General features: G+C 41.6%; 1 protein-coding gene across 1 annotated transcript in view; it reads right to left on the reverse strand.

The window, feature by feature from the left end:
- LOC125490770 (trypsin CFT-1-like) overlaps window positions 1-15,467 on the reverse strand; it is a 56,819-nt gene that overhangs the window by 13,824 nt on the left and 27,528 nt on the right. Inside the window, exons 2-4 of the mRNA XM_048631038.1 lie at window positions 5,826-6,099; window positions 3,986-4,154; window positions 3,325-3,476 (exon numbers count right to left, since the gene is read on the reverse strand). Coding sequence (XP_048486995.1) covers window positions 3,325-3,476; window positions 3,986-4,154; window positions 5,826-6,099 — 595 coding nt within the window. The remainder of the gene's footprint in view (window positions 1-3,324; window positions 3,477-3,985; window positions 4,155-5,825; window positions 6,100-15,467) is intronic.

The following is a 15,467-nucleotide window of genomic DNA, read 5'->3' on the forward strand; positions in this document are numbered from 1 at the left end:
TTTAGTAAGGGGATCAAAGAACTACCTATGAGATGGCAAAAGTGCATACATAGCAATGGCACATACTTTGATTAATTTAATATATTTCATTTAAAAAAAAAACGACTTTATGTTCCTCCTATAGAAAACGCCAATTTCATATGTAAGGACCTAATATATTAATAGATTGTCAGGTATAGGTTTATATATTTTTTATGTATATGTAGGTATAATAATTATGGTAGAATTTGTGTAGGTTTTTTTTTGTGAGATTTTTTGATTGATTGTGATTTTTGTTATTTTTTTGCACTTTCCTACTTTCTGCTCCTGAACCTCGTGCAGGTTGACTGGTAGATAATGCTCTTAGCATTAAGTCCACCTCATTGTACATCTACTTTTGTAAATTGTGCAATAAAATCATAAATAAATAAATATTATATTGCCTACAATTTTGAATTTAACTTGAAAAAAGGCCAAATCTGGATTTTCGGCCAAAATCTAAAATAAATTCTACAATCTGGGCAGCAGGGCCGGATTTAGAGGTCGAGAGGCCCCGGGGCAACAAAGAAGTGGAGGCCCCCTGGCCCCACATAATTTTCAGTTAATCAGTTAAAGTTTTTTTTGTGTTGTAGTGCCAAGTGTAGATGATTTTATAATTTAACAAACATATAGAATATAATCGGAAACGAGAAATTATCTGAAATCAAATTTTAGGGTTAATGAACGGAATCTTCAGAGCTTTGGTAATCCAGTTCCCGGAGTAGAATAGGTACTTTCAATACTCATCAGAGAAATCTTTGATAGAAGTCCTATCGTGGTTCGAAGCCTATTTTTTACAATTTTCATTTTTGAAAATAAGCGATCTCCTGTGCAATTTGATATCATCAAAACTAAATACATTCTCAATGCAATTTCAAAGTCCTCGAATGTAACTCTGAAATTTTGACCTTCTAGAATTTTGTAGTAAAGTAGTAGTAGTAGTTGGTTCCGGAGATTGGTCTTTTCCATAGTCCTTTTTGTATGAGTCGATCAAATATACAAATCGAACCAACTCATTACCAAGATTGGGTTCTAAATAATCCTGATAAACTTTCACTAATGCCTCTGCTACACAGTGCGGATTTTCAGCATCCATCTTTTTGATGCTTTTGAAGGCTAGGATAAAAAGAAAGAAACCTCACACTGGCAATGTAAAACAGCGAAATAAGATTTCTAATAGCGACAACATCGTTTTTTGTCTAGTGTTTACTAGTTCGAGCCCTCCACAAAAGAGGGGCCCCCACAATAGAGACTTCGAAAAAAAAAACATAGTCCAATTTTTTTTCGAAGTCTCTATTGCGGGGGCCCATCTTTTTTGGAGGCCCCGGGCAGTTGCCCCGGTTGCCCTCCCCTAAATCCGGCCCTGCTGGGTAGGTATTTAGTTCTTACTGCTAGGTTCTAAAAAAATGCCTTATCTTGATGAATTCTATTATATTCTATTCTATTCTCTTGTGGGGGTTAAGGGTACCTGCACCTGGCTCTCTCGAGTGGAACTTTTGTGCATATCCCCAAGGGACCATTTCCCACCACGCTGGTCCACTGCGGGTTGGTGGGTTCACATATTAAATCTAGATATGCAGGTTTCCTCACGATGTTTTCCTTCACCGTAAGAGCGATGGTATATGGGTAAGATATACCCAAAAGGCGTATAATGCTCTGCGTATCCAATTCAATAATGCATTTAGGGCACTGTTGCGGCTACCCCGCTTCTGCAGTGCCTCAGCAATGTTCGCCGAGGCACGCACAGACGGCTTCAATGCAATCTGGCGCAAGAAGTCGGCCTCTCTTTTGGGCAGAGTGCGGGGGAGCGGTAACAGTATCCTAAGTGCTATAGCAGAAAGAAATGATAGTCCACTTGTCTGGCAACTAGTCATAAGAACAAAATCTGTTTTAGTTATTAAGTAGTGTTAAGTAGATATTAGAATTTAAGTTTTGTAAATGTGTGTTTTTATATGGACAAATTGTCTGAAATAAATAAATTATTATTATTATTATATTATACATTGTACTTAAGCTAAAAGAACTCATTGGTACATGTCAGCGCCGGGATTCGAACCCGCATATCTTGCGTGAGAAGCGAGCGCTTACCCGACTGAGCATCCACCGCTCTCTTCTTGATGAACAATTAGGTATGTATTTTTACTTATTGTAAAATCGATTTTGAAGAGAAGTTATGATTTTTTTAATGTTGAGTACGCAAGACAGACGCAATACATTGCCTTTCAAGAGTAGGGGGGCTGTACTGCATAAGTATACAAATGTTCATTTGATTTCTTCGTATCTACCTACTTCGTTTTGACTTCACAAATAGCTCTACACTCCTGTGTCTAGTTTTCGTTTGAAATTAAGTAATTAAGTACTTTTTTCGTCTTCAAACTTAGCAGTAGTTTGGAAATGCCATGATTGATTGCCACTGTAGAAGATTGATTCTCGCATACTAACTACGCCATACGATTTCTAGGGGTCAGTCTGTAGTGCATGCATAGTAGTTATACGGAATTATTAATATTAAATATTTAGGTAAGTACTATGTTTATAATACATTGCCTAAGAATTTAATTACGGGTTTACGAAAACTAAAAAAGTTAAGGTTTTCTTATATCATCTGGGCCACTCGTAGGTAGTTACGGGTTTTGAAATTTTTAAAAACGAAAAAAGTTTTGCTTAAGTGTCGTATAATTCTATCAGCGGGAGAGTCGACTGTTGATGAATCGTTCAGTTTTGTATCAGAGATAAAAAAAAGACTTTACTACAAGGTGGACCAAAAGAAGTCATTCAATGTTGTTTGGCTCTAATTTTTTTCTTCACATACATGGGCGATATTGCAGGGAATAATGACAGATAAAACGAAAAACAGGCGACCCGAAAACTCAATGGTACATGTCAGCGCCGGGATTCGAACCCGCATCGCTTGCGTGCTTATACACAATTATTCCGCGTTCTTGGGCAGTACCTATATCACACACCATGGCTTCTGAAATTGTATTCTGCATTTGTTTTGTCCACAAATATCAAACAGATTTGAAATTGGCAGCCATTTGCACAAACGAGAGTAACTTCCAATAGGGTGATGACTTTCGGCCCACCTTGTAGACGTAAGTGCCAATTTCTCCATTGTTGGTTCTCTAACAAACAGGGATTGATTTATAAATTAAACGTCATATCCATAACTATAAAATTCATGACAGATGTGTCCAAAGTTAACCACTACTCCCTGGTTATGCTCTAACCGAGAATGGAGAAATTTTCACTAAATTTTCACTAACTTTCAATTTTAAACCGATGACGGAAGGAAATGCCACTCACAGTGCTGGTGATCCAGGTGGTGTAGCTGGCGACCCGTGCGTAGACCCCCGGGTACGAGGGGTTCCCGCAGCCGGCGCCCCACGAGGTCACCCCCACCACCACCCCGTTGTACACTAGTGGGCCCCCGGAGTCACCTTGACACGCGTCCGCGCCTGGGGGGAGAAATGTCCTCGTCAAACATTGTATTTTACGACGGCCGAAATAAAGACGGTCGGTGTTGATCGGTCTTTAGTTTTAGCTCGTTAGTAAATTGGAATGGGTGTTTTATCGGTGGATTTATTAGGCATTGTAGGTACTTTTAACACGACCACGACCAGTGGTCAGTGAACCTGACTGTCGAAGGTCCTCGATTTAAGGTGAAGTGTGCAGTTTGCGCCCTCATCATGCTACATATTTCCAATTTATACAATCTACAGAGTCTACCGACAGCAAAATTGTCCTGCCGTCCAAAAGCTGTTTATTGAGAACCTCTCAATATACTTTTATGAACGTAATAGATAAAAAAAATAATCCTGCTAGCCGAGGCTGGGCCAAAGAACTCGTTTTTCAACCTAGGATAGCAAGCTACTGTTAATAAGCTAGTAAGTACTTTTGGCTTTGTATAGAAAAATCTATCTTCCCTGCTAAACATCGTTAGTACGAAATATGGGTTTGATGTTACCTCCAACATTGAGCAGTCCCGCACACAGCATGCTAGTAGTAACAGGGAACATGTTAGCGTTGCCCTGCTGAGCCCCGAGTGCGCTGTAGCGAGCGGCGCACTCTGAGCGGCTCACTTTACGCACGCTCACGTGGCGGAGGCTCGGCGACACTGACGAAGCTATGTTCTCCTGGGGATAAGGATACAGTTATAGTGGGATTGGTAAGCTTTTGATGGGTGTAGGGTGGGTAGATAGGTAGGTACTTAGGTATACTTAAATACGTAACTTGACCAAAGAAGACGATCTTCTGCTTTTTCTTGATATTATTAGTTATGTACGTATTCATTGATTAAAGGGCATTGGGCATGAGCATGATATTCTTCTTCTTATCGTGTCGACGACAAACCAACAAAATCGCTAAATAATACATGCCCAGAACTGGGCCACTGATACTGCACCGCTGGTACCGGTCATGAGCTCTTCCCGCGTACAGGTGTAGGGACACGCGGGGCATGAAGTAAGGTGCACCATAGTTTGTGGCGCTTCACACAAGCAGTTCAGATTTTTTGCATCCGTGAATCCCCACCTAGCCATATTGTCCTTACTACGACCGACCTGTGTTCGAAGTCGGTTTAAAGACTTCCAGGTCTCCCAAGGCAAGTTATGTCCAGGTGGGAGGTTCTCTGACAGCTGCACAAATGGGGTTAGAAGGGACACTTTTTGACGCCAGAGAGCACACCTCGCTTGCGCTTGGCCAGTGTTCAGTGGATCAACACATTTCATAAAGCTGCGTCAACTTGGCAGCCTTGCATGGGATGTCGTGTGTCGTCCATTTTGGCCCTTTCTGCGGAACTTGCCACAGTCCAGCGGACGTCCGGGGGCGCTATGCCAGCCAGTGGATAAAGCAGCTGTACCGGAGTCGGTTTTAAACAACCAGTTATAATTCGGCACGTTTCATTAAGTGCAGTATCCACCAGTTTGGCGTGGGCAGATCGACCCCATACTGGACACGCATATTCTCCTACGGAGAACGCAAGCGCCAGTCCAGACGTCCGCAGCACCTGTGGTGAGGCTCCCCACTTTGTGGTTGTAAGGCGCTGTAGAATGTTGTTGCGGGAGTGTACCTTCTTTTTGACATTTTCACAGTTCTTGCGATAGGTGAGTGACCTGTCCAGGGTATTCGGAGGGAAGAACTCGAAGAGTGTCCCAGGGGGCTTGTATACCGAGGTGACGGTGCAGTATCCGAAATCGATGGTGATGACTTCTATCCCATTCTGGGTTGTACATTCAACTGACCTTGTGCTTATGCCGAGAGTAGCAAACACTGCGTTACCGTGTTTCGGGTGAGAAGTCTCGGCAATAAGCTCAAGTCCAGGGATGTGTGGTCGGCTCTGAGTCTCGTCTCTGTGGGTCTCCTGCACACACATCACATCGCACTGCGTTGTACGGTGTAGGTCGGCGAGGATTTCTGACTTGTTTGCAGAGAAACCCTCGATGTTAATAGAGACTACCTTCAGAGCCGGCGCTAGAGCTGGACTCGGTTTGTCGTCTTGGTGAAAGGATTCGTCAATCTTACGATTGCCCAGGGTGCACCACGCGGAGGTTCCTTTCAGCATGATATTAAAAGGTTAACATGAAAGCTTTAATCCAAATTATTCCTTAGAAGAAATGGTAGCAGATCAGGATGGTTCTGTTTACTTGATTTCTTCTAACTATAAGCCGAAGTAAAGTTACATTAAGTACCTAGGTATGCAAGACTACAGTCAGATTTGCACTGGGATGGCATACATAGAAACTACAGTAGTAAGAGTAACTCTTGGGCTGACTGTAAGTATAGTTAGGTTCATAAAATATACTCACAACAGTCCTGCCCCAGCCAATAGCGACAACGGACGCGTTATCCGGCACCACATATCCAGATGGCGGCACAATGGCCGGTCTCACAGTCGAGCTATTAAAGCTCCGGATCCGGGACGCCAGCACCACCACCGCCACGTCGTTATTACTGGTCGGGTTGTTGTACGACTCGTGCAAGACGATGGTGGACACCTTGTGGACGGACCCACCGGACATGGAGTAGGTGGACCCGACTCGGACGGTGAAGACTGAGGGGCTGATTTTTGCGCCGTTCTGGCTGGAATTATCGAAGGATGCGTTTAGTGGGAGGATAAGGTGGGTTGTGTGGTTTGCGTGTGGCCATTCGGTGATAATAGGGTAAGTATATTTTGTAGAATGTAGCATGAACCCTACGACGTTTGATTGCAGATCCTTACGTCAGGTAAATAAAGTAGATTTTCCCTTCACAGGCAAGCATAGTGTGGAACACCCTACGGCACGGGCAACAGGACTTTAGACAGTGTGGAAATGGGGTTACCACCACCGACACATAAGCAATTAACAATCGTTAGCAGCATCGCTCGCTTGTTAAATCTCACATAATTTGTATGAATCTGACAGATTTTTCACCGACGCGCGACGCTGCTTATGAATGAGTCGGTGGTGGTACGGTAGCCGGTAGACCCCTCTAAGAAGAAGAAGAAGAATTACTTGATGAAGCAGTGCGCGGCGGAGAGAACGTGGCGCGCCGTCAGCACCATGCCGCCGCAGTGTGGCTGACCGTTCGCCAGCACCTGGAATACATCAACGAATTATTATACTTATTACCTACTTACTAGCTGTTCCCGCGAGCTTCACTTCGCCTTTAAAAAAATTCCCGTGGGAATACGGCGATAAAACGTAGCCTAGATGTGTTAATCCAGGGTGCCAGCAAACTCCATAAGTACCTACCAAATGACAATGGGCGTTTTGGGACCTATGTCCAATAAAGATGAGTCATACATCGTTGGATAGCTCTTTTCAAGTGAGCAAAAAAATATTATGACGACAAATCCGTATAAGTTGTCCATTTTGAAATATATTAGTCGGAAGGAAGTATTTTTCTATGGCATTGCACTCTCTCTCCTGATGACAGTTAGGGCCTAATACACGTAAACACGTATTATTAAAATGGGAGAAAATAATTTCAACTGGTTTTATTTGCCTAGATAATAAACTAATATAATATTTATTATAATGAATGATGATAATCCTAACTAATATTATAAATGCGAAAGTAACTGTGTCTGTCTGTCTGTCTGTCTGTCTGTCTGTCTGTCTGTCTGTCTGTTACTCTTTCACGCCAAAACTACTGAACGGATTTGAATGAAAATTGGTATACATACGGTCTAGACCCTGGGAAAGAACATAGGCTACTTTTTATCCCGGAATTCCCACGGGAAAACTTTTTAAGGCGAAGCGAAGCGCGCGGGAACAGCTAGTTTTGTTATAAAAATTAAAAATGAATGTGAAAATATAACAAAAACATAATAAAAAATAACGAAATACCTATAACAAAATTACAGAAATAAAATATAAAAACTTACAAGACGACGTATCACTCATTTCCATTGGTGCTGGTCCCAGCTTCCATAGATTTGTGTCCATCCTTTTGTAAACAGTTTAATTAAATAATTTAAAGTTTTTTAATTTAACATATTTGTCGCAGCGTTGGCAGACAAACGCCGCATCGATGTTGATTTGAGCGTGTAAACGCGTCGTAATCGAATCAGAAACGTCAAGGGATTTTCCTTGGGTAAGGTCGATACAGCCCTGGCAACATTTTAAAAAGTAAGAGGTCACGTGACGTTTAAAAAGTAAAGGGGCCATGCCGCCATTCTGGATTCTGAGCTTGGACGAGTTGGACGTGTCACGGGAAACAGTGTGCTGTATCGAACTTGCCGCGTTTCTAAAAGTAATCCGTCTGCATCATCGCGATCTTGCATTGCTACATTAAGTGTTGATTGTAAACTGAATAATCAAGATACGAACTACACGAAGAGCCTATTATTTCCGCCCGCACGATGAATCCACCGCCAGACGAAATGCCCGGCGGACCCCCCTCCCCATCATCAGAAGTGGGATCAGAAGACGCCACCCCACGTGCTTCACACCACGACACGAAAGACGAGAAATGGCAGCAGCTTCTAGAACAACAGAATCGGAATTTCCTGACGCTTGTTCGAGCTATGAAGACACCGTCGTCGTCGACCGAGCTGAGGTTACCCGATTTCAATCCCAGTAAATCCGATGTCGACGCACGTTCTTGGATGTCGACTGCGGACCTGTGCGTTAACGACGAGAATCTGCTAGGCGCACGGCTTATGGTGGCCTTGAGCCGCGCTCTGAAAGGTCATGCGTCCACGTGGCTGTCAACTGTATCTTTCCCCTGGATGACATGGAGTGACTTCACGGAGCTTTTCATACTAAGGTACGAGTGCCCAGAAATACAGCTTCATTCCTAATTCATTTGAGTGACAGTAAACCGAAAGCAAATGGGTGCCTTGCTACTTATGCTGCCTCGCTGATGACTGCAATCATGTCACGCTGGAAGAACATGAATACCGAACAGCTTGCTTTGGCTACAGTGTTGGCACATGTTTCCCGATTTGACCGACGTGTCCAACGACTGGCTTTCACTACAGAAGTGACTACGCGCAACCAGCTTCAGCAAAAGCTCAGGGCTGTTTCGTTTCTAAAACGGAAAGTAGCTAATAACGAGGACTACCCCGATAGCAAGAAAATGCGCAGCTACAGTGCCTCCGTTTCCATAAGTGCAACTACTGTGAGAAATTAGGGCACAAGTCCACGTTCTGCCTACAAAGAAGACATGCTTGGAGGAGACCAGAAGAGCGTTCCCCTTCCCAACCAAGCGACAATTTCAAGAGGATACCGCCTCCATCTACAGCGAAGACTGCGGTCACTGGCTTCCACTAACAGAGCCAGGGACACTACGCATCCAGCTGCCCAAAGTGTCGCAGACAGGACCAGGATGCTGCCAGTGGAGGAGCGAGTGGATCCGGTGGAGCCAAGGAGAAGAGGGTCGATCTATGCGTAGTGAGCGCGCCTGCTGGGATGTTGCATTAATCTGGTGAGCTGTTTTCGTTTAAACTATGACTGTAGTTTCAAAGTTTAGAGGCTAGATGTTTCATTACGTGGATGAGGTTAGTGTGACCGGTACTGTGGAATTATTTTCGAGGTTCGAGTCCTGGAACTGTTAATCTGTCGGGTTGCCAGACCTGTTGACTTAAAAAAAAAGGTTATGACATTGAGGTTGATCAAATCCTGAGGTCCTGTTAAGCTAAGGTCATTAGGGTTATGAACATGCGTCCATGACCTCATTAGGTAAATGTCCGAAAGTTGATTCCCTATTTTTTTATTATGATCTTTTTTATGCTAAGTAATGATGAAGCAATCGATTGTATTGTGTTTTTCTGTGGTGTGTCTTGCTCAATTGTTTAATGCCACTGGATGGAAGTGTTAGTGAGTGCCGGATAGAGGCACTGGAATGACACCGGATGGAGGTGTGCATTCGTGATGAGTATGAGGTTGCCAGACAAGTGAGCAAGGACCATTGGTAATCAGATCCTGATCCGTGTTTTTGTTTAGTACAGAGTTAAAGATAGTGGATTAACTTTCGAGTAGGTATTGATTTGTTTTGTCTGATACCACAAGATGGAAGTGGTAGTAGACTGACGCCGGATAGAGGTTATCTTGAGTCACTATCAGACGCCAGAGAGAGGTTGTCTTGGATGAGAGTATGATTAATTTAAGCTGTGTATACATTCTTCGATTATTTTTAACGTTATTGCTGTTCCATCAATGGGTTTAAGTAGTTTGGAAATTTTCCTTTTTGAAACCTGTAACTAATTGAACTTTGATATCCAATTTTGAGATTTAATGACTTTTTGTCTGATACTGTTCAAGTTAAAGCTTCATAGTTCATCAGTGTGATGAATGCAGAGTTCATGAGCCCACTGCTTTCTTCCCTGACTAGGTCAGGACTGGCCGAGTAAAATTCAGTTACTGCGGTTGTTTTTCTTTCTTTCCAGATAACTCACACGAGGACGTGTGAGATGTCATGATGGCCGTGTCGCAGCGTTGGCAGACAAACGCCGCATCGATGTTGATTTGAGCGTGTAAACGCGTCGTAATCGAATCAGAAACGTCAAGGGATTTTCCTTGGGTAAGGTCGATACAGCCCTGGCAACATTTTAAAAAGTAAGAGGTCACGTGACGTTTAAAAAGTAAAGGGGCCATGCCGCCATTCTGGATTCTGAGCTAGGACGAGTTGGACGTGACACGGGAAACAGTGTGCTGTATCGAACTTGCCGCGTTTCTAAAAGTAATCCGTCTGCATCATCGCGATCTTGCATTGCTACATTAAGTGTTGATTGTAAACTGAATAATCAAGATACGAACTACACGAAGAGCCTATTATTTCCGCCCGCACGATGAATCCACCGCCAGACGAAATGCCCGGCGGACCCCCCTCCCCGTCATATTTTTATAAATTTTTATTAAAAAGTGATTTTTTAGGTACTTACAAAAGTTTTACATTTCTGTTTATAATGTTTTTCTTTTCTTATTATTATGTAGGTACATATAGGATGTTGCCGAAGTGGTAGGTATATAGTTACCTGAAAAGGGGTGACTCAGACTCAATCTGAGCAACTTTTGTTAGATAGTTTAACGTGATGATGACTTCGAAATTATGACATTTATTGAAATTAAATGTATTTTTAACATCTTATGTTTTTTTATATCTTTCCTTTGCCCCCTATTGTAAATTAATACTATGTCGGTACGTATAGAAATCATAAGGAGGTATATTAAAAAGACGTATGTAGAAATATGCGAGACTTTTACATATTTGTTGTGCCCTAGAGTTCACTTGCAAAGCTAAGGGTCTTAAGGGGACCATTAATAGCTACATTTACCTTAAATAAAATTTACACAGCGGTGTTGTAAAAAAACATCGTTATATTAAGTATACAATACCCGCGAGCTTCGCTTCGCCTTAAAAAATTATCCCGTGGGAATTCCGGGATAAAAAGAAGCTCAGTACTTTTGGCGTGAAAGAGTAACAGACAGACACAGTAATTTCGCATTTATAATAGACGCATTTTTCCTGAAATAAAAATGACATATTATGTATCTAGCCTATCTGAAACCTAGTTAAACATTGTGAGATATGGCGTTTCGACTTTCTCCGTGTTCGGCATCATAAGGGTCACAGTGACAGTTAAATAAAGTCCATTTTTCTCTCCACCTTTAATTTGCAAGGTGCGGGTGCCTATATAAATAGAGTGAGTCGCCCGCGCGCCTCAGTTGTAATATCACCATGCAGAAATGACTAGGTTTCAGATAGGCTAGATACATACTATGTCATTTTTATTTCAGGAAAAATGCGTCTATTATGTAGTCTGAGCCTATCTGAAACCTAGTTAAACATTGTGAGATGTGTTTATTATCGCATGGTGGAGAGAAAAACCAACTGTGACCCATAAGATACTGATGAGTATATCAGTAGATAAATATTTGAATCTATAAATTTATAATGCATAGATTTCTAGGTAATAGATATACTAAAAAAAAGGTATAAGTATACATAAGACTTAAGTACTTCCTTATTATTCCTGACTTGTCAGAAAGTTATGGAAGGTATGTACCTATACATATAGGTAGGTATTTATACATATGGATACACACAGTGCCTCTTCGAAAGCAATACTTATAAGTAATTATTGATCAAAATCTTGTTATTGTCAAGGCAATATTTTTAACATACACTAGACGAATGGATGGAACCAGTGAAATACTTTGCAACAATATTTAAAAGCTGTAAAATGTAGAATATCGATCCAGGCCGCTGGGGCTCAGGTCAGCACATGCTGACTAGGGTATGTAATTCTGGACTGACCTCAGAAATGCAGCAGCCGACCCTGAAGCCTCGAGGACCTGCTCAGTCAGCCCTGTACGACGACACGGCCTGCAACACCTGGTGCGGCATCTAGTCCTTGGAACGAGGAGTGGTGCTTGAAGGGAAGATAATTTTACTAAATATCTCAGCCTCATCAGCTACTGGAAAAGATTAGATGAAGGCTGTGACACTGGCGGATAACTAAGTATTCAGTTTCTCAAAACATGATGCAGGTCACTATATTCATATTCTAGATTGACAAGTAACACACAGTCTAATTTTGTATTCAAACTAACTCGGCGGTTAACGAGTTCCTTTGCAGTCCTACTAGGAAGGAAAGTTATTTTATAAGCCTTTGCACCGATTCTGTGGGCTACTATCATTCTGTATCATCATGTGTGAATATTATGAGCTCTGGCAGCATTCCTTGGTAGATGACATCAATTAATAAAGATTGATTAACACAACAATTATAATAGTTGATAAATGAAACCCGGCTAACATGTCTTAACTGGGTAAGTAAATGATCAGTCATGCCACCAGGATAAGTAAAATGTTCAGTACTTCATATGAAAAACATTAACAAGGTCACCTTTAGGTATGTTCGTCAACACTAAGGGCAGGTCTCGGCCAAAACCTTAAGGCTTCGCCTTGTTGCAACTTCAAAGGTACGTAGGTAGGTACCTACTTACCTACATTGTTGTAGGTTCGATTTTAAAACCATTAAGTCAACCTAGATAAAACAAAATAAAATAGCTCGATTAAATAAAGATGGTACGTAAAGATGTTAGTTGTACCAGACCTGATGCAACGACAGCCAACATAGACTCTCTAATCTGTGGAAGCAACAATCATGGTGGCGGGAACATGGACAGTTGGACGAGCCACCTCGAGCCTGACTTATCAATCAGAACTGACAGTTCGCCAACAGCACATAGCTTGCGGCTATCTATAGGTAAACTTAGGTAGTTAGCTATACCCAAGAAAAATTCCTTGGACATCGATATGTGTTGAGTCCTTGCTCAAAAAAGGAGGTAGACAGATAATTATTGTCTCCGCTAATTCTGCGATGCCGCGACCAGTTTCGTATGCGAGCGGTCAACCTTTGCACGTGGCGCGCGGAGCTCCTGGATCCCCTGATCTTAACTGCTGAAGAACGTTTCTTCCTTCATAATTTGTGTACTGTGAAGCTAGCTAGCTATTTGAACTAAGTGTGTGCATAATATTTGTGCTGCAACTGCATCTTATACCACCATACGGTGTGTGCACGTGGCGCATGCTGTGCTGGGAGCTGCCTGCTATCCGTGATTGTGCGTGGTTCTCAGGTTAGTGGAGACCCTTCTCTTTACCTCTGGTTGTAGCACTGTATTCCTCATACCCTTAGCCGAAGTCACCTAGCCACTCTATTAAATACAGTCCACTAAGTGTTGTCCCATGACCGCACATAAAGTTTTGGTCCGACGAACCTGATTTAGGTTACCTACTTTAATTTAATAATAGTTAGCTACCAGTATTTATCACATAATTATCTAAGTACCAAATATCTATTCTATTTGTCGTACAAGTAGGCGTAGTAGATATTCCCCATACCTACGTTAGGTATTGTAGTTAACCTCTTAACTACCTAGATATAAATACAACCTATTGTGTTAAGTATATCCACTGGTATACAAGTACTTTATAAATAATATTAGTTTTGTCGTACAAAATTAATAATTTGTCTAAAATTAATTTGCATAAGTGTTCTAGAAGTATCTACGTTCAACTTTCAATATGGCGACCCGATCCAAGAATCATAAACAGGGCGATGATGAGTTTAAGGACACAACCTCTTCTAAGGAGTTGTCTAAATTAATTGCTAAAAAGGAAAGAACTTACGAACAAATGCAACAAATATTTGATTTATCAAGCTCATTAAGCGATCATGACAGTCAAACATACTTTATGTTACGAGCGTCCGAAATTGAATCGTTGCGTAATTCATTTAAAGATATCACCTTTGATATATTCGAATTAGAAAGGGAATCTGACCCTACCGTTTCATTTTCGTCTCGCGAGTTAAACAGTTTTGACGAACTGTATTATCGCGTAAAGTTGTCGATATTGAAATTGCAACCTAAAGACGAAGTACCTACGAAGGAAAGTTCGTCGACCTCCGTGGAATCTCGGCCTAGACTTCCTAAGCTAGAACTCTTTGTGTTTGACGGAAATATTGAAAATTTCAGTACATTTTATGAAACCTTTTGTTCGCTTGTTCACAATCAGGAGTGCATACCTGCGATAGATAAATTCCACTACCTTTTAAGCTGTTTAAAAGGTCCAGCATTAAACATTGCTAAGACAATTCCAGTCACTGCGCTTAATTATCCACTGGTGTGGAAATGCCTAGTTGATAAATACCAAGATCAACGTTTGCTCATTGGTAGATACCTAGATAAAATGCTAAATTTTACCCCCCTGGGTAAGGAAAGTTCCGCTAATTTAAATTTATTCATTGAGAACTTTGAACATTCCTATAAGGCTATTCAAGCATTAAATATTGAGAACTTAAGTAGTTACATACTATGTCACATCGCGCTAAGGGCATTAGACCCGCAAACTCGGAAGTTATTCGAACAAAATCTGGATCAAAAATCAATTCCGTTGTTTACTGAACTTAGTTCATTTGTTCAAAACCAAATTAAGGTGCTTGACCATTCGGCATCGTATTCTGGCTCTGCGACAAACCTAAACAATGCCAATAATAATAATCAACAAAAAAGGTTGCCGCGTACCTTTGATAACAAGTCAAGTAACTTGCCAAACAATAATAGCTCTTATAAACGAGTTAATCACTCTGCCACTCGCGCAAAAGGCCTCTGTGCACATTGTGGTGACAATCATATGATTTTCCGTTGCGATGAGTTTCGTAAACTCACTCCGATGCAGCGTGTTAGCCGTGCTAACACACTAAAGTTATGCCAGAACTGCCTAAAGACTACTCATTTACAAAGCGAGTGTAAAAGTGATTTCAAATGTTTTATTTGCCAACGACCTCATAATTCGCTGCTTCATACGGAATGCACTGATAACAAACCGGTTCAAACGCTTACTTCTGTTGTGGAGCAAAATAGCGAGAATAACATAGGCTCGATCAATCACCATGCTGAATCGAAAATAAGTAGTGTCGTGCTAGGAACAGCTGTTATCAAGGTCAAGGATGCGTTTAACAATTACCAGTTATGCAGAGTATTAATTGACTCGGGCGCGCAATCTAACTTTATTTCAAGTGCATGTATGCAACGTTTAGGGCTGCCGCAAACAAAATGTCCATTTAATATTTATGGATTAGCCGGGGAGAGCGTCAATAACCACGGAATGATATCGTGTGATATTATACCACGACACTGTGATAGTCCGAGTTTTAATATCAACGCTGTTGTATTACCTAAACTAACTTCGGAATTGCCGACTGTACAAATTCCTAGCAACATTGTTGATAAATATAAACACCTAATGTTGGCCGATCCAACATTTTATAACCGTTCCCCAATTGATATTATTTTAGGCAGTGACATATTTCCGTACATATATAACGGAGGTAAATATGTTTTAAATCATGACTTGCCAGCCGCCTTAGACAGCGTGTTTGGTTACGTAATCACTGGTAAACTTGCCGTGCAAGACTTACAGCCCTCAGAGGCAAATGTTGTGGCGTCCACAAC

Source organism: Plutella xylostella, chromosome 27, assembly GCF_932276165.1.
Source record: "Plutella xylostella chromosome 27, ilPluXylo3.1, whole genome shotgun sequence".
Taxonomy (NCBI): Eukaryota; Metazoa; Arthropoda; class Insecta; order Lepidoptera; family Plutellidae; genus Plutella; species Plutella xylostella.